Raw genomic sequence first — 20,211 nt, forward strand, 5'->3', positions numbered from 1 at the left:
TCGCGGGGCGGCGGGGACGGGCCCGTGCCTCGCTGCGCTCCCGGCCGCTCCCCTGCCTGTCCCTGCCGCTCCCCTGCCTGTCCCGGCCGCTCCCCTGCCGCTCCCCTGCCTGTCCCGGCCGCTCTCCTGCCGCTCCCCTGCCTGTCCCGGCCGCTCCCCTGCCTGTCCCTGCCGCTCCCCTGCCTCTCCCTGCCTGTCCCTGCCGCTCCCCTGCCTGTCCCTGCCGCTCCCCTGCCTGTCCCTGCCGCTCCCCTGCCTGTCCCGGCCGCTCTCCTGCCGCTCCCCTGCCTGTCCCTGCCTGTCCCTGCCGCTCCCCTGCCTGTCCCTGCCGCTCTCCTGCCTGTCCCTGCCTGTCCCTGCCGCTCCCCTGCCTGTCCCTGCCGCTCCCCTGCCTGTCCCTGCCGCTCCCCTGCCTCTCCCTGCCTGTCCCTGCCGCTCCCCTGCCTGTCCCTGCCGCTCCCCTGCCTGTCCCTGCCGCTCCCCTGCCTGTCCCTGTCGCTCTCCTGCCTGTCCCTGCCGCTCCCCTGCCTGTCCCTGCCTGTCCCTGCCGCTCCCCTGCCGCTTCCTACCATGGGCCCAGGAAGGGGCCGGGTTTAGAGCCGGACTGCTTTGCATTCTTTCCGAGGGGACGCGGCGGGGGGCTTTGGTATTTTTCAGAGCTCACCCGGGGTTAAGAGTTTCAGAGAATCACAGAACATCCTGAGATGGAAGGAACACACCGGGATCATGGAAGGCCATCGCAAGAGTCGCACCGTGTGTCTGAAGCGCTGTGACCACCTTCTGGGGAGCCTGATGCCGTGCCCAGCCACCAAGGGATAATGTCACTGAGGTTTTCTGAGATGAGGCAGCTTTGTCAGAAATAAAAAAAAAGGTCCTTATTAAGATGCTGTTTGGGAGATTCTGTGAATTTTTTTTTGGTTTTTTTTGGTTTTTTTGGTACTAGAAACCGTACACTAGGATGATTACTGAAAAAAGTCAGTTGCATCTGTACTTCAAGATTGAATGTCCCATTGATTTGTTCTATGACAGTGATCCAAATCCAGCTGTACATGGCAGAATACAGAGAGCTGGAAGATTGCTGGATATCAAATAATATGTGTGCATTCACAGAGAAGGAGACTCAGAAAATAAAACAAGAAATTACTTATTTTAACCATGTAAAACATATGCCATGCTGAATTTCCCAATCATGAATACTAGGTAATTAATATTTTAATTATTAATTTTAATAATGAATGGGAAATGCATACTTAAATACATACTGCAATTTATGAAATTAATAAATGCAATTTAAAATGTATGCAAATTTTAGTAAGTAGATGTGTGCTTCTTGTAAAACTACAATTTTTGTAGTCTGTACAGTGAAGGTATTTAGTGAGTACTGCAAGGATTTGGAGAAAATGGAAGAATTTTCTTATTATTAGAAACTGCTCTGGGGCTGTAGATTCTGTCACTGACCAACCGTGCTGCAAAGCTTCTGTGTGGTGAAGGAAACCCATTTGAGGTCATTGAAACAATTAAAAGAACAGTCCGTGCACATGCCTATTTTAGCCAAAGGTTTCTTACATGACAACATATTATATAAACTAATTTTCAGGTGAATTTATATTGTATTTGAGTGGACATCCTGCTGTTCAAGACTGGTGTAAACCACTGTGTCTTTCAAGTTGACCCTGTAAAAGCATGAGTTTTGTTCACTGCACTGCTGAGCTTTGACTTGCAGGCCAAAACTGGTTCTGCAACTTAACTCACAAAAAGTAAGAACTTCACAGTTATGAGTCTGGGCACTTACACAACCAGTAGGGTCTATGCTGAGCTTCTTTTCAGTTAGTTTTCTTCTTTCTGCCCGTTTTTCTCTACATCTTTTAAACTAAACTATTGCATGTTTTGTACAAGAGTCATTTGTTTATGATACATTCACATCTGATTGAAGAGGAGCTCGTAACACAAAATATACAACAGATTGATAAGTATGTAGAAAAATCAGCAGCTGCACCTTAAAAGACATATGCCACATCAGTGTGAACTTCATCCTTCCTCTTTCTGTTCCACAGCCCCTGTGCAGAAATGAAAATTATGATACATCTTTCCCTCACAGCAGTGTCCAAAGATTAATGCCATCATCGGACATGCTTGAATACTAGTCTAACAATGAGTGCTCAGAAAAAAAACTAGGAATAAAACTTGTAATTTTCTTTCTAGGGTAGTATTTAATGAGTGAAGTATAAACAAGCTCTAATATACCCAGTGACTGATGAGATTTTGGCAAAACATACTAGTGAGCATTGGTTATCACTGTCCATTTTCTATATAGATGGTAGAAAAATAGTGCCAGGATGTCACTGCCAATAATATATGGAAGGTTGATTTCTTTCCTCATGCTGCCATATCATTCCTCTTTCCCTAGAGCTGATGTAGAAGTCACATTTACTCACCTTTGTGGTTGTCTCTGAAGATGTGCCTAAAATAAATTGAAATCTGTTGATGAAAATCGTCTGAGAAATGAGCATTTGTTGTGCATTAATTTTAATGTTGTTTTCTTTAGAAATACCTGCAGACCTTAATAATTTCTGAAGTACATATTAAACCAACATGTACATGATTTGCCAGAGTTTCTTGAAGTATTTGGTTAATTATCTTCACACAGGAGACATCAAAGCCCAAAGTATGCTCTCTTTTGCTGAATGATTAAGCCAAGCTTCCCATAACATTTCACCAGCAAGAAGGACGATGACAGACTGTTAACAACAAAGTAAAATCTGCTGTGGAAAAAAAAAATCACTAAAAAATGGGAAAAGAAGAAAACAATGACCCCAAAGATGTACAAAGAAAAGGAAAAGCCAAGATGCAACTCAAAAGAAATATAGGTTATTTTGATGGGGTAAGTTTTATTATAGGATCAATTGTCGGAGCAGGGATCTTTGTGTCTCCCACAGGGGTGTTAAAACATTCCTTACTCAATGTTGGTGTTGCTCTAACGATCTGGACCGCATCTGGACTGGTTTCTCTGATGGGTGCCCTCTGCTATGCAGAGCTGGGAACCACTCTGCCCTTCTCCGGAGGAGAATACAGCCATATTAAAAGAGGCCTTGGATCCCTACCCGCCTTCATGTTTATCTGGACATCAACATTCAACAAGCCAGCATCAAATGCTGCTCGAGCCTTGCTATTTGCTGAATATGCCACACAGCCGTTCTATGGCATTTGTCCTGCGCCAGATGTGCTGAAGAAGTGCTTGGCCTTGGCCGTTCTCTGGTCTCTGGGGATTTTGAATGGCCTCAGCGTCAAAATGTCTGTGTGGCTGCAAGCAGTTTTCACTCTGCTGAAGATGATGGCCTTGTCTGTGATTGCTGTCGGTGGCATAGTTCTCCTCGTTACCAGGCAAAAGGAGAGTCTGGCCAGGTTTGAGGACATGTTTGGCTCAGAGATCCCCAACACCTCACAGGTTGCCGAAGCCTTCTTCCAGGGGCTGTACGCGTACGGCGGCTGGTGGTCCCTCAACTACATGGCAGGTATTCTGCTCCTCTCCTTGAGATTTCGTTCTGCAGTGCTCATTCTTGTGTTCCTCAGCTTGTTTTTGGAGAACTTGACTCTGCTTCAAGACCACAGGGTCCTTCTCATTTAACATGAGTGCTTGTTGGAGCTAGTGGAAGACATGTTATTCCTCTCTAGGGAAAATTCCTGTGTTTTGTTCAGAAACAAGCTGAAACTTTCAAGGAAGTACAAGAGAAATCATAATAGTTAATTTTAAATCTCATGCATAAACAGAATGTTTCATACCTTAAAAATTTGCATTTACTATGGGTGCATAGATAATTTTGGTTTAAATATCTGTGCCTTAGCTGAGGTTATGCAGCTGGTTTGAACATGGACAAATTAATTTTGACTTTGGTTAGAATATAGTAATTTTATGGGACATATTTTCTGGGAAAATAGACTTTTGAAGTCTAATAGAAGGTAAAGAGAGGTCTATGGAAGATGATATAATTTTTTTCATAGAATTTGTACTCAGTTTTAACATTCAAAAGGTTTTTGAATATCTATTTACTTCCCTAATCTGTATCTGCTGACATGTGGTAGTAATAAATGAGTATTTTTTTCATGAAAGCTACAGAGAAGAAGTTCATAATGTTAGGTAGTCACATCACAAGTTAAATCAATAGAGTTTTATAATATCATAAGATTCATGAAATTACATTGTAAGCAAGTAGATATTGCTGTTATATCTTTAACCATTTGTATCTATTGACCTCTATCATGTAAAATATTAAATAAATGGAATGTGTTAAATGCATACCACAAAGTTCAATGGTGAGGATAGTGTGAAAATTTGGTTAATGTTTAAAAACCTGACTATTGTCTTTATAATCCAGGTACTCCAGCTTTAAAAATAGGCTGCAATTAAAAAAAAAATAAATCAGGGAAATATGGTTTTGAAAACTTGGAGATTCTGTAAAGACAAGCACTTGGCTTTGTATGCCTGAGAAAATACAAGACTTCTGGTAAAATACTTATTTATTCTGATCAGTTAGCAGTACTAATAAATGTCATACACTGGGCAGCACAGCTGTTTAGACAGATGTAACCTATGAAATAGTTCTGAACCGAATTGAGTTTCCTATGCTTCAACAATAACTTCATTTCTATGAGCTTCAGCTGATGGATCAGGTGCCAGCTGGCTGGCAAGACTGCAGTAAGCAACAAAACAAATGGAAAGAAATTTAAATTGGAAATTTTGGTGATTATCCTCTTCTGAGCTCAAAATTACTAAGTGTATTTTTTATATCTGAAATAAATCCCAAATTCTCTGATAGAATCTGAATTCCACTATTGTGGTCCTGTATTTTTTTCTCTATGCACTACAGCCAGCACAGGGATCATGGCTCAAGGCTGATGTCCTGAGCAGAAGATAGCAAGCACATGTGAAGGAGGAAGCAGATTTCTGTCTCTTAAAAAAGAGTTCAAATGAGCTGCACATTTCACTTTTCACTTCTTCCCTCTTATCAGTTATTTGCTGGTAATACTCAGGAAATTGTCTGTAAATGCTGAGGGAAGTGGGAAGTGGTAAGGGAACAAGAGGAAGGAGTGAAAGAAATGAAAAAGAACCTTTCTGATTGAGATGAGGGTGATTGAGATTAAGCTTCTGGAAACCAGCTCCATCTTTTGCTGGGACTATGAATGCCCAGGAATGTGTGACAGTGCCTGAGTTATTCACCTGCAAAATTTGTTTTTTTTTCTTATTTGATAATAGTAGTTCTAGGCTATCAGGCTTTGTACTAAACAGTTTTTCTCCACCATCTTTGGCCTGGAAAATATGATAATCATTAAAAAGGGGGGGGGCATCTGGGAATGGCCCCCTTTAAAGCCACTGCATTATTGCTCTTATGTCTATAGCTTCGGTCTTTTCTGATATAAGAGCAAAGAGAAAGGTTTTGAGTAGGAATAGGCAAATCAGCTCAATAAGTTTCAGATCAGGATTCATGAGGTGACATAAGAATAAATAATGTGACTTAAGAGTTTCATGTTTAAGCTAGTAATTTTCAAGTACAGCTACTTGAAAATTTTATACCAAATCACTTTTCTAATGTAAGTCAAATATGTGATTAATCAAATCAAAGGGAAATTATTACTCATTTTCTCATTTTGAGAATCAATCAGCTCTTCATCCGGCCCTCCTTCCAAAATAGTTAAAAATAGCTAAGTAAAAAAGTATTGTTTAAGAATCTTTGATATTAGCCTATTTGAGAACTGTAGGACTTCACAAGCAGAGAATTTAGCAGCCATGGTTAGGGATTGGGGCAGGACTTTGGTATCAGGCTTGTCAAACTCTGCACAGCTTCACTACTGAAAAACACTTGCAGAAGCTGCACTTTTTGCTTCATTTGTTGTTTTAAATTGTATTTTTCAGAGGAGATGAAACACCCCAGCAGAAATATCCCCTTAACTGTGATGACTGCTGTTCCTGCAGTAATTGTTTTTTATTTACTAGTGAACATCTCATATCTGACTGTCCTCACACCTAAGGAAATTGTATCCTCAGGTATGTATTTAATAATTTTTTAATTAAAAAGGACTGGCCCATTGACATATCCATATGATGTCAATGCCCTGGGTTACTTCTGCTCACCTAACTTCACAGTCCAGAAATTTGTGTTAATTTTCTTTTAACAGACAATTCTTTAATTTTACTGTATGACACAAATTGGATGAATGCAGGCAGATTGTTGAAATTGTTGGCTTTTCCCTGCACTGTCTGAAAATAAATCAGATGTGTATTAAAACCTGGAAAATAAGGTGAAAATCAGGTCCTAAATATAGAGACGATCTTTGTTTTCCTGTAGTTTTAATCTTATCTCCTCCTCCTCCTTTCTCTATCTTATTGAGTCTCAGACTAAAGCCATTACTCTTTAGGAGGTGGACTAGTCAAACATGTTCAGGAGTATAGAAAAGGCTATGGACACAAAAATGTATCGATTTTGGGTGTGTATTATTCATGATAAATATTGTGACCTCTCATAAGAGCCTATACAAAATTCCAGTGTGTGTATAAACCCTGTCTCAGATCCTGTACCAGTAAACTGGCCATGTAAAGCACCAAAGAGAACAGTATTTCTCCTGGATTGTCCAAGCAGAACATTTTAAATCCCACTGTAATGACACTGAGCTGTCAGACCTTGCCTACAGATCTGACAAAAACTAGACCTTATTTGGATGGATCAATATTTTTTTTCCTATGAAAAAAACTCACTAATATAAATTAGAACAGTGTACCTGTCACTCAGTAACCTCATATTATTGCTCAGCCATTGTCAGACTGTCTTCTGAGAGAGATGATCATTTGTATGCTACAATGAAGGAGGTAGCAAATACCAGACTATCCATGAGTAGCAGCTGCCAGCTGGCATGACCAGCTTCATGCATACCAGGGGAACTGTGTTTATCTATGCCAGCTGAGAAGATAACCTTAAAATTATAGCACTTTTTCAAACATTTCTTATTCCTTCACTACTTTTTTTTTTTTTTTTTTGGGGGGGGGTGGGAGGCACTGTTTTCCCCATCTCTAATAACTTCGTGTGCTGCACAGGACACTGCAAGACCTATGTTCCTTATGACATTTGGTCATAGACCCACTAAATATTGTCCTCATTACAATATCAGCTATAGCTAATTTCCAAGCAATATGGACTATCTCTTGTTTAGAAACAATCTTTCACATTTCCCAGTTCCACCCAAAGCAAAATCTCATTAATAGCACATTGTTGACTCATCTCTGAACGTAGATGTGCTCCTGTTGGCAAGTTTCCTGTAACAGCAGATTGCGCCGCCACCGTGGTCCTGCCAGGGATCAAGGAGTTAATTTTCTTTCCTTGCCCAGCTGCGTGTGTTTGTGATGCAGGACATGAGATGTGGCCTGCTGGGCAGTCCATGACTGTGGTATTGACCCCAGCAGGTTTCCCTGGCTCACTCTGGCAGGCAGCACTCCTTCTTGCTGTCATCCTCCCAGGACATGTTTAGCTTCTGAATGAAATACCCTTAGGATTGGATTAGTGTTTGACTACTGCAACGAAAAAGCAGGCATTGCTGTTAAATAGTAGGTGCTTCTTGTATTTTAAGTTTTGTTCCTGTTGAGTCTGTCAGTTATTCAGAACATAGTACTTGTACTACATTAATTCTTTGCTTTTTTGCAGTTGCTGTGGCAGTCACTTGGGCTGATCGAGTGATCCCCTCTGTTGCCTGGATCATTCCGCTCTCTGTTGCTGTCTCAATATTTGGTGCCCTCAACTGCAGCATGTTCACACTCAGTCGATTAAGCTATGCTGGAAGCCAGTCAGGACATTTACCTCTTTTAATATCCATGCTTAATGTCCACTCCTATACGCCAGCACCAGCCATGATTTTTTCAACCATCATTGCATCCATTTTTATCATCCCCTCTGACCTTATTATGTTAACAAATTACTTTGGATTTTCTGCCTGGCTTATGATTGGATTGACTTGTGCAAGCCTGATTGTACTTCGATACCGGGAACCTCATCTACACCGACCATACAAAGTAAATGGATCTAAGTTAAAAATATTTTTATAGGTTTTTTTTTGAGTCCTGGGTAGCATGCAGAAGTGCAAATCCAAAGTGGATAGTCACAAAAATACAAATAATTATCTCAATACTTAGAGCCTTATTTGAAAATTTTGCTTCACTACAAAAAGAAGAGAAACAAATAGATCTCTGTCCCAGAGAACTTGAAAACATGAAATGGCTCTTTGCAGAATGGGGGAGATGTGCAAACAATGTGGAACCATACCAGTGTGGAGCAGTAACAAAAACAGTATGGGACCCATTGCCATTCAGGTCATTAAAATTTGGTCTCCTCTCATCTTCCCTGACACAATCACAGGCATTAAGGATAGGCTGAATTTCCTCTTACTCCAGCAGTCAGAAAGCTGAGTTAGAAGTATATGCTTATTGTGAAGGCTTCTAGGCACCCAGCCCTGAGCGTCTTATAGGAACCCACAATATCATATGTGAACAAATGGATTTCCAATACTGATTGTCTCTCCCCCTTGACAAAAGAAGGAGCCTAAACAAATATTTTTTAAAAGATTCCTCTCTTATAGGCAATTTGAGTCAGATAACTCTTGTCCTGGGTGAATTTATGGTATCATGAGAAATAGTCCTGTACTGTGGCAACGAACACATTGGTACCCTAATGAATGAGGCAAAAAAATCACAGTTGGTTAATTTATTTCTTAAACCATTTTTTTTCTTTCTCTTACAGGTGTTTTTACCAGTTCCATTTATGATGGTGGCGATGTCTTTCTTCCTAGTTCTAGCTCCCATAGTCTGGTCTCCAAACATGCAATATGTTTACGCTTTCCTGTTTATGCTTGGAAGTCTTATTATTTATCTGCCTTTTATACATTTTAAATTGCATTTTGCATTTCTTGATAAAATTACTTGCCACTTACAGCTCCTGTTAGAAGTCTGTCCTGCTGATGGACCTGCTGAAGGCAAATGTGAATAATGGCAGATATTTAATCTCAGTACAACTAAGAGACAACAAAGGATTTTGTTTCACTGAGACTGTAAACAGTACAATTTAGATGTTGGTGTGATATATAGGTGTGTATGCATGCATATACGTATATAGATGTATACACATATATTGCAAACATGCACATATATGTATAGGCACAGAATCACAGAATCAACTAGGTTGGAAAAGGCCTTTAAGACCATTAAGTCCAGCCTATGACCAAACACCTCCTCATCAACTAAACCATGGCATTAGTATAATAAGTTGATATATATATATATATATATATGTTTGGTTTTGTTTGTATAAATACATAAATATATATGTATAATATTTTAATAGGTGCAAAAGATCTCTCTTAAACTTGCAAAATCTGTAAAATGCTTTCTCCTTCTCCTGAAAACACAGTTAAAATTTGCATAAAGTCTTGCAATAATAGAAATAAGACTCAATCACAGTGCAAACAACTACCAATATTATCATACTGTAAGTGAATAAATGCATAATAGCGTCATTATAAAAATACACTCACACTGAAATAAATTGTCTGGATTATTCTTAGTTTGCAGTAGCTCACTGATAAGAACTTCTGGTTTTAAAGACGATTTTTTTTTCATCTGCTACTTTTTTGTCATTAATTTGTTTTTAATAAAAGCCTTTGAAGTAAATTTGTAAATAAATAATGATGTAAATAAATTTGTCTGAGATCTTTTTAAATAGCAAGAAAATTGGACATGGTGCATCTTACCTATTTTAGAACAACACGTACAAATTCAAGGTGAAATCTCACAATGCATCAAGAAAAACAATAAGAATTATTTATCCTTTTCATCACAGAAATAAAAGCTAAAGATGTATATTCCTTTTCTAAATAATTTACATCTTAATATTAATATTACTTTATTCCTTGCTTTCTTTTTGGTGTTATTGAGAAGTAAGAGCTTTTTAAAGCCTCCTCCTCTCCATTTTTATTTTGTTTATGAAAGCAAGATACATTAATTCTTTTTTCTTCTGATAATTGGGCCATATAAAGTTCATGGAATATTTAATCTTAATAAAGTACATTAAAACCATCATATATGTAGGTGATTATTAATATATGCTGTTATTTTTATTATTACAATAGAATTACAAATATAAAATAATTTTCCAAATCTGGCAATGAAAGATCAGCAACACAACCAGCAGATGGCCCCAGCCAAACATGACTCTTACACCATGATCTGATGGATATTGTATTTGTGAAACTGTCTTACAGGGTAATACTGTGTATTATAACACACGGTAACATATAACACAGTAGAATGAAAAAAATCTTGTTACTAGTAGTCACATCAGTGAATACTCAATTCACTGATATATAACAATTTTAGAGATCGGAATTATAGATATAGAATTCTTCACAGCTACCCAAAGTTGAGGGTGACCATCAATAAAAGGTTTAAAAGGATTTGACTCTTACTGGAATGAGTCCCCAAATTAAAACAAATATATATAGCAAGTGGCTTTTCTCAAGGTGATAATGCACACAGAATGAAAATTTGAATAAAAAATTATACCTTTTAATAAGCTGTTTGAAGAGAAGTTCATACAAGTGAGGACTGCAGTATATACAGCTGAGCTGGAGACTGGATCCTGCTGAATGCAAGAAAGGAATCAATGTTTAATTTCACTTAATAGTGCTATTGGAAAAGCATTTCTTTTGCTGTTTAAATTCAAGATATCATGAGACTTATCACTGTAGAATAATTATATTTTAAGAACTGAACTGTAAATGGAAGAAATTATTTTACTGTGACCAAAGCATCCATCAGTGATTTGTAAATACAGGTGTGGCAGTGCCACAGACTTTCAACTATACTTTCAGGTAATTTATTTAAAGCTATATTTTAATATGTGAGAGAAAAGTGAAAGTTGTGAGGAAAATAAATTTTATGTAAAAATAATACTGTGTTGTAGACCAGATAATTAGGAAAAGCAAGCATCAGGGGGCAGTTGCTCAATTGGGTGTGTCGGAGCTCCGGCCTGGTTCAGGGGTTCTGTGTGGTGGTAAAGTCTCTCATCTAACTCGTGCTTCCAAAGAAAAACTCAGCAGCCTCTTGTTGTTCAGTCTCAAGGCAGTTTATTGTGAGTTATCTTAAAGATTGTCTTCTCTGGCTACTGCTGTTTGGTCAGCAGCTCATGCAGAGGCACACACACACCCTGACATCCTCTCTGTCTGCTGTCTTCCTCTTCTCTCCCCGCCCAGGGCTGCTGCTATTTTTTATATTGTATATTATATGTCACATATTTACAGTTTTTCCCCAATACCTACTACCTGTATTAAATGGTGCTTTTCTAGTCTAAACCAATCCATAAGTGCCAGCATCACCAAGAACATGGAGGCAAGGAAGAAGTAAAAGGAGGAACAGGACCGGCCTACATTCCTCCATCTTAAAACTTCTGACCCCCATGTACAAAGTAAAAACCCCCCTGTACAGGTGCTAAAACCCCCCTGTATGATGCTAAAAAATTCTCCCCTCTACTTTGTAACTATTTCTACTATAATATCTAAACTTTTGTGACTGCTTGTTCCACCTTCAAAGTTGGTAACTCATTCCATGGCTCAAACTCAAAATCACAGCTGTTTCCAGATTCCTGCCAGGGTCTAGAATGCTTCTGACCAGGGCCTGGAACCTCCAAAAATGTATGAGGGACATTTTGAGTTCCAACAGGGTGTGTTATTTCCATGTAATTTCTTGTCAGTGTGTCAACTATCTATTTAATTCCCTAATGAGTTGGGTACCTACTGATAACATATGTCATGATATGTTTGTGTAATTGGAGCCTGTATTTGTTAAGGATACAAACTTCAAATATAGAGGTTTAGCAGTTTCAACCAATCAGGGAACTCAAAAGTTCCAACTAAATGTAATAAGAAATCAATTGCATTTATGTATCTTTCTGGAATGTGAAGTAGATAATTTTTATTTTAACAAAAATGTAGGAAATGTAACATAAATGTATAAGATGAGAAGATTTAGAATAGGTCAGAATTAAAAATATCAATGCAAGCTTAAGCCCCCCTGCAAAGGCACCTTTCAATGGCCTTGCATTATCAGATCATAAACTCTTATTTCTATATACCCTTACCTCATTTATTGGAATGAATGGATGGTGCCAAATAATTCACTTTCATTTTCTCCCCATTTAATTTTGTTTACCACTCTCTGCTCAAATGCTGCTCTTCATAGACACTGTTGATATCTTACAGACTTTTCTATGGTGTTCCTCATGACAGCACCTAGGCACTTCACAACCAACCACTAACTTGTCTTCTCTTGACTCTCATGAGCTGTGTCAGTGGTATTATCTTTGCTTGCTGAAATTAAGCTGATGTGTACATTGCACAAGAAATCAGTTTTGTGATGTTCCCTGATATCCTTAAATTCACATCAAATACCTGCATGGAGATTTATGGAGATTCAAATCCAAGTATAGATGTTTATCTTAGAAGCAGGGGAATGAGCCAGTGAATTGGTGAGCATACACTATTCAGACACTATATACAGATTTCCATTTCCTTTCATTCCAGCTTTTAGATGGAAACAAAGGAAGTATGATCAAAATTGCTAACTAAATTTGGATGTCTAAGATGGAGTACCTTGGAGCTGATTTTTTTCATAATAATTAGTAGGTTCAGACTGCCTATAGTCCCCTGGAACTAAGTTCCAAGAATACTACAAAAAGGAAAATAGGACAAATTTTCACAGTCACTTTGGTTTAGATGAATAGCTGGTATGCTTTAGTTCAACTTCTGACTAACTGTGGGTAACTGCAATTCCTCTAAGACTTACAGTCTACTAAATGTTAAATTAGAACTATGATATTTTAAAATTCCACAAATCAAGCATAAGGATTTAAAGTTTGGTATAGAAAATGGGGAAAACAGAATTAATTGCCATTTTGAAAAATTATTATTTAAATTGGTTCAGTATGGCCATGGAATTTTATAGAAAAAGAGCAATGTGTCTTCTTTTGGACAATACTCAAATTCCTAAATCCAGCAACTGTTCTTCAAGTGCTACATGATTCATTACATCAAATTCCTCCTCTTCTACAGCAAATGAGGGATTGGCTGTCTCACATTTAGCATCTTCTTCAACACAAATGTTGACTTATTCCCAGATCTGAGAGAGACAGGATTTTCTGAAAAAGAATGCTCTCATTAAATGACCCCTGTTGGAAAGAGACTCACACAGCTGAGTTGAATGAGGATTAAAAAAGCAATCCCAGGTATGGTATTGCCCATCCCCTGAATATGAGTCACTGATGCTCTCTTAATGCAGACTTTCTTTGGCCTGAGTGTTTTAGAATGCTAAATCACAAATAAGCAAATATACTATTAAATTAATAAAGATTACTTATTGTTGCTGGATCATTTCACATCTCCAAGCAGTAAGCATAAAGGAATAGAATTCAAATTTATAACTCAGCTACTCTGGCCAAGAGCAATTCAATATTTTTACATTATAGCTTGCTTCAGTTGGTCTCAGCTGCTTTCCTACTTGAATATATCTCAGAAAATGCTATATGGAAGTGCAACTTTTATTACTAGACAATATCAGATATTTATTTACATTTTTAATTTTTTTTTGTCTTTGACTTTATAATTCTTTTATGCTTATGCATGCTTGCATATTTCAGAACTTCAGCCTTACAAGTAGTAAAGGCAGAATGTGGATAATTTTTTATCCATACTGTACTGACTGGTCCACTTTGACATGCAATCTCCCTATCTGTTTTTCTAGGTTTCTAACACAATATTTGTATGTATGTCTGCATTGCCCTTTTTTTGTCCTTTATCTCCTTAAAAAGACAATGTAAAATACAAAATTATTATCAGTATTATTTTAAAATTACTTGTAATTATATCTACATGTGCTGACTGCTTTACCAAAAAAAAAAAAAATTGTTCTGAGGCAAACCCCAGAAATTGTACAAAGAAAGAATGAAAAAACACAGCAATTATTTGTTTTACTTCCCTTTTCATAGTTAATGTTAACTGTTATTCTAATAAAAAGATGATCAGCTAATAATGAACAGCTGTACATGGCTTTTTGTGCTTTATGTGGTGATATTTAGTTGGCACCTCTGGATTAATAGGGGAGGATATATGAGGAGCTGCCTGGAGCTCTTAGGCCATGAGTTGTTCAGACCTCCTGACTTCTGCTCTTATGTTTGCTACATGCACTGTGGATACTGCTAAGGTTCCCTGCATCTCAGTTTCCACATATGCCAATCCAGAAACACCTGTGTTTTAAAAACTAACAGGTCAAAGAGCACTCACTTACAGTGTTCTCCTCTGTATCACAGTTAGAAGCTACTCGTGTCATTGTCCTCTATAACTTACTTCAAAAGAGGAGGGATCCTGGGCATTCCTATTGTTACTGGTTTAATTTGGAGGTATAAGAGCTGTATCTGCTTCAGGAGCTATTTTTACTTTGGAACAGGAAATGAAACATTTTTAACTTACCAGGTTTGGACAAGCTGTATCCTGCAGGTTTAGAAGCCCTGTTGAAGAGTTGGACTGTCAATGATGATTTTCAGTAACTCTTCCGACGTGAGAAATTTCAGGAGTGCAAAGGAAAGATAACATGCCAATATTTAAACAGAAAAAAAGAAATTAACCAGGAAATTATAGACTTGTCAGTGTCACATAATTCCTTGGAAAAAGTAATGGAACAGATAACATGAAACTGAATTAATAATGAATTAAAAGCAAGTAGTAGCCAGTTCATTTGTATTTCTGGAAAATAATCCTATTAAACCAGTTTCACATTATACTTCCTGTAGTATGGGTTGGGATAAAAGCTGAAGAAAAAGTGATTTTGAGGTCCACCAAAGCTGCAGACTTCACAAAGTAGTTACACCACTACAAATCAATGTTTTGTTTAGCAAATTTAAAAGTGATTAGAGTTTTTCATCATTTTGCAAAGCTACTTAAATGAGCCCTATTAGCAAGGCTTTATGCATAATATTGGCTAGGGATTTTCTCTTCTTTTGACAACAGGAAAAGGTATTGTTCCTGGAAGCAAGAGATAAATGTGTTTAGGCTGAGACTTTCCTACGTGCCACCACCACACACACAGTGGGTCTTTAGTGTGAGGGCGGTGAGGCACTGAACAGGCGCCCACAGAAGTTGTGGATGCTCCATTGTAGGCCAGCTTGGATGGGCCGCTTGGTCTACTGAAAGGGGTCCCTGCTCACGGCAGAGGGCTTGAAATCAAATGATCTTTAAAGGCTCCCACCAACCCAAACCATCCCATGATTCTGTAATTGCGAAGTTCTAGGCTCCAAGTGGGAATTTCCAGAACGGAGCTGCACCAGGGCGGGGTGTGGCCAAGGCTGGAACTGTGGCGAGGGGCTGTTGCTGTTGCTCAGCAACCTCGCCGCCTTTCTGTCAACATTCCATCGCAGCTGGCACTAGGGTCCTCTCTTTAACTCTGCCTGCATGGGTACGTCCTGTCATTATTGTTAAAGTGCTACTTTACATAAAGAGCTGGCCTTTGTACTTTGCAGCCGTGCTCTTAAACCTGAGGTTTTTTTTGGCAACAGGTTCTTGAGGTTGTTTAAGACTTCAGAATACGTTCAGAAGGATGTGTTTGACAGGTGTTTCATGTGTAAAGAATTTGGGCACAGCTTAAATTAGTTACTGGTGTCCTCATTTTGGGATTGCCTGTTGCAGAGAGATCATCACACCTGAGCTTTTGTTATGTGTGGGCTTGTTCTTGTGCTCCAAAACAGTCACTTTATGTTGTGACTTTCAGTAGATTTAACTTTTCCTCTAAATCAGTTTTCTTGTATCAGAAGCACCTTGATGTTTAGTAATTTTTCTTTCCTGCTTAAAACTAATTTTGTAATGCCAGGTCGAGTTGAGACGTGGTGGTAAATGGGATACAAAGTAAAGAAGTCCTAGTGTTTCTGTCTGTGTCTGTATCTTAATTCTCTCTGTGAAGGCCACACTGATAATGTTTTCTGAAAGGTTTGCAAAGTGTAACAGCAACGAGATGTTTTTTCTACCATATACAATCATAGAAAATCGGTGCAAGACCTTCATTCCAGTTACAAGAAGAATGAGCAATATTAAGAATTGAAGTTGATGGTTGTCACTTCCTTCCAACACACTCTGCGAGTCTGTTGTCTGAGGAAGGCTGTGAACTAAAAATTACTTAATGTTACCATGCAGAGCAACCTAAGTGTGATGACAAACTTCCATAATTTCTTTCTCTTATCTTAATATGATCTTCAGAATTCATTTTTTAATTACTAAATTAGATTTTTTATTACAATCAGCAAGAGGGGAAAATAAACCTGAAAATGGTGTATGTTTGCAAATGCTTTACCACTTGTTCTTAAATGTCTCTGTAAAAAAGTAAACTTTTTGACCTAATTCTTAAGTAGTGTTGAAAAGTTGTCTGGAGGTCAATGACTTGCTTTGTGCACACTGCATTGAAATGTCATACTTTGTGTGCTGGTTACAATGAAGTTTTTTGTACCTGCCTATCTTTGCTCTTACATATCAGCTCTATGTCTTAGTACTTTAGAAGTAGTCTGGCAAAAAAGTGGATGATGGGGAGAACATTTGTAGGGTATTTTACATAGAGGAATTATTTAGTTGTATTTTTAATTTAGCTCAACAAACTTTTTCAAAAGCATAGTTTATTCTAGAAAACTATTTATTTATTGCTCTCCAATTATAGTTTAATACCTTACGGTCATATCACATCTTCAGTCTAAGGGTGGAGGAATATCTTCTTCAGAAGAAATTCAAAAATAGCAGTGAAATGCTGCAATACATGCCATAAACTATGCTTTCTGCATTGCCTTATGACTTTTGAATGGACTCTACTTATAAATAGCTGTTCCAGGGCTTGAGTTTTCACTTCAAATCATACTAAAACTGATGAGCTTTCTCTGTGTTTGTTTTTTTTTTTTTTGCCAGCCTTGCCTGTGAGCTCAAGTAGTCATCTGTTGTGAGAGGAAGTCATATTAAAATTATATTCAGCAGCCAAAGTCCCTCTTAGTTTTCATCTGTTGAGTTAGTCCACTGTCCTTTTGAATGACAAGTGCTTTGTTTTTTGAACATCTTCATAGCCTGCTTTGATAGGTCATTTTTGTTTAGATCTGAATTACTTTATGTTTTCTTTGGTTTGTTTGTTTGTTTGTTTTTTAATGAAATCATATTTTTCCATACTTTGTTTATCATCTCCCAAAGGCCAGGATGATTTTTTTTTTTTTTGTCTGCCAGGAATTGCTTTGTCCTAGGTTCTGCTACACTCTTGGATTATTTACCTGGGATTAATTGATGCACTCTTGTTTGCATCTGGTGAAGTGTTTAACTATCACATGTACTAAACCGTACTTTAGAGAAAAAATACTTGTTATCAATCCTGGGTACCAGAGAGATGCTCCCATTTTCTTCTCCTGTGCCTAATTTAATCTTTTGTGTATATGGACTGCCTTGAAAATATTCCTATATAAGTACCAAATAATGTATCTTAAGGCAAATTTTTGCTCATCCCTTGTCATGTAATAATAAATGAATATTCTGGAGGTTGTTTTACTGAGGGTCCCTTTGAAATGTAGAACAAGTGAGATAACTCAGAAACACTTTCACCTTCCAATACAAGGATATTTTCTAAACATAAAAATGTTCAAAAATAAAATTTCACATAAAACAAGATAAAATACAAAGGAATGGTTTTTTTGTATTTCTGACTGATCTTTCTTGAGGAAAGCCTCAATATGGGAAGAACTAACAATAAAAAGCCCAATGATCCAGGTAGCATTGTAGGCTATTTCTGCTTTAAATTTTCTTGGCCACACTCTAGCCAAAAGCCTTGACTTTAACAACTGAGATGGGCTGAACTACTTGTTCTTTTTCATCTATTAAAGAATTTATGTTGCCAATGCCATTACAAGCTTTAAGCTCTAGAGCTGTACTGTAGTGAGCTCTGAACAGGTAGCCAGAAGAAAAAAAATCCATGTTCTTACAAAATGCTAACAAAGACAAAAAGTTGTGGACGGGTGGGAATATGTCATGTCATGTGTTTTGAATACATCACATTTGCAACAGTACTTACACAACTTAACATTGTGTTGATGTGCAATGGTTTCACCAGAAGGAAACGAAGGAAAAGACAGCAATGGCCTGCGTCGCTCCTTCCGGCAGAGGAAAGCTGTTGAGCGCTACCAGTCTCCATTGGAAAGTAGGTGTGCTGGGCAGCCCTGTGCTCACCAAGCTGCTCTACCACCCCTGCTTCTCAGCTGAGCTGGGGAGAGACAATAAGATGGAAGACAACTTGAAGGTTAAGGCAGTTCACCGAAGCAAAAGAAAAAGTTGTGCACAAAGAAAAAAAAGAGGCTTTGTTTTCTACTTCCTATCAGCAAGTGATGTCTGGCTGCTTCCCAGGAAGCAGGGCTTCAGCATGTGTAGCTATTGCTCCAGAATGCAAACATTTTAGAAAAAGAAATGCCCCACCTTCCTCCTACTCTTCTTAATTTTTATAGCAAAGCTGATTCATATGCCATGGAAAATCCCTTTGGTTAATTTGGGTCAGCTATCCTAGCTGTGTCCTCTCCTAGGATCTTGCCAGCCTACTGCTTGGGAGTGGAAATTTGGGGAGACAGTGCTGATGCTGTGCCAGCACTGCTCAGCAGTAACCAAAACATTGGTGTGATATCAACACCTTTCCAGCTACCAAGGCACAGAATAGCACTGTGATGGCTGCTGTGGGGAAAATTAACTCCAAATCATCCAGACCCAAAAAGAGTACATTCTACAATACTATATATTATACAGTTTCTCTTGAGAGCTAATTTATTGTATGAAAGTTGTTGGTTTAAGTTTTTTTTTTTTTTTTATGAAAATACATGCATACGAACCTTATATTTCTTACTCCATTCTGCCAGTAAATTTAATTGAATGCATGTATCCTGTGTGCATTCTATTTTTTCCTTGCCATTTGGCATCCTTATTGTTGGTTTTCAGTTTAAAAATTTACCTATCTACCCTTAAAATAATAGCAATTAAAGAGACTTAATAATCTTACTCTTGTGGTTTTCAATTTTTCTTAAAAATCAGGTGTGTGTATTTTTATTTCTATTGTGCACTGATTAATCCACTCAACATCCCCTCCTTGAAACTTTCCCTGAACTTAGAGATGGATAATATCTGTTCCATTTTCTGCCTTTGACCATCCTAGTTTCTCTCAAACTTGTTCACAAGAAATTCTAAATTCTTTGCTTTCAACAGATGTAAGAAAACGTAACCTAAGCCTGTCCAACCATACTTCATCTGTCAAAGAGAGAGGTTCAAGCAAAAAACCTAAAAGGTTGGTGTATGGTTTATGATAGTTCTCCTTTATAAGTGTGATGTTGATATCTGCTGATTTGTCTTGTGCTGTTCATATGACTGAATAATGCTTTCAAGGTTTTTTGAACTGGTGGTAATTAGAGATTAATATGATTGTATATTCCTACTGTGGTAGTCTGAGGGTATAAGAAAAACATACACTGCAGGGGAGGCCATCCTTTTTACTAGTCCTTAGATTGTATTTGAAAATGCTGTATTTTTGGTCACTGATATTTTTGGTGAGGAGGGCTGTGACTGCGATTGTGTAACTGAAATTTCATTTTTTCTGGAATGGAAGCCATAATGCCCCTCTGAAAATCTTAAACTTGAAGATGTGCAAATTAAGATTTAAGATTCAATCTTGAAGGGTAAAATTTATTAAAACTGAAGACAACTTACAGGGAGAGCCTGTATGGAAGTTTAAATGGCTTTTTAGTTCAATTACTCAGGAGAGTTCATGTTTCTCTATGAAACTATCCTTGAACAAGAAAAATGCCTAATGAAATTCTAAGTTATAAGTTGCAATACTCATATTTCTAAGTGCTAAGAGTTGTTAAACTCAGTTTAAAGTTCTTTATTTACTCATGGCCATTAAATGTGAAACAGCTAGAATGAATAACTATTTAGGAGGTTTATGTTCATTTATAAGGTCTTTTGAATTCACTTGCTATCATTAGGAAATCAAAAATCATCTAACTGCATCATAAATTAGAAAGCACTTTTTTCTGTCTCCTTAATTCAAATTAGGTCTCCCTCAGCCAACTTTCAGAATGATGACAT

The 20,211-nt window shown here is 37.9% G+C and overlaps 1 protein-coding gene and 2 long non-coding RNA genes across 3 annotated transcripts; 2 read left to right on the top strand and 1 right to left on the bottom strand.

The window, feature by feature from the left end:
* Positions 1-671: 671 nt before the first annotated feature.
* On the bottom strand, positions 672-2,980 carry LOC144247059 (uncharacterized). The gene is made up of 4 exons (XR_013340748.1): positions 2,958-2,980; positions 2,436-2,461; positions 1,997-2,057; positions 672-848 (listed from the first exon to the last, which is right to left on the bottom strand). It is a non-coding gene; the product is annotated as an uncharacterized LOC144247059 (long non-coding RNA).
* Positions 2,738-9,023, top strand: SLC7A13 (solute carrier family 7 member 13). The gene is made up of 4 exons (XM_021550573.3): positions 2,738-3,512; positions 5,909-6,040; positions 7,689-8,053; positions 8,778-9,023. The coding sequence occupies exons 1-4, from the start codon at positions 2,789-2,791 to the stop codon at positions 9,021-9,023; spliced, it is 1,467 nt and encodes a 488-aa protein (XP_021406248.1). The 5' UTR covers positions 2,738-2,788.
* A 9,248-nt stretch (positions 9,024-18,271) lies between these two features.
* On the top strand, positions 18,272-20,201 carry LOC144247062 (uncharacterized). Its single transcript, XR_013340751.1, has 3 exons — positions 18,272-18,286; positions 19,333-19,411; positions 20,179-20,201. It is a non-coding gene; the product is annotated as an uncharacterized LOC144247062 (long non-coding RNA).
* The last annotated feature ends 10 nt before the right edge of the window (positions 20,202-20,211 follow it).

Source organism: Lonchura striata, chromosome 1 (assembly GCF_046129695.1).
Source record: "Lonchura striata isolate bLonStr1 chromosome 1, bLonStr1.mat, whole genome shotgun sequence".
Taxonomy (NCBI): Eukaryota; Metazoa; Chordata; class Aves; order Passeriformes; family Estrildidae; genus Lonchura; species Lonchura striata.

Bases quoted from the DNA above. Each gene is read 5' to 3' on its own strand.
- SLC7A13 (XM_021550573.3), top strand. From the start codon at position 2,789: ATGGGAAAAGAAGAAAACAATGACCCCAAAGATGTACAAAGAAAAGGA. The intron at 3,513-5,908 runs GTATTCTGCTCC...TGTATTTTTCAG, and splicing joins GTCCCTCAACTACATGGCAG to AGGAGATGAAACACCCCAGC. The intron at 6,041-7,688 runs GTATGTATTTAA...GCTTTTTTGCAG, and splicing joins TAAGGAAATTGTATCCTCAG to TTGCTGTGGCAGTCACTTGG.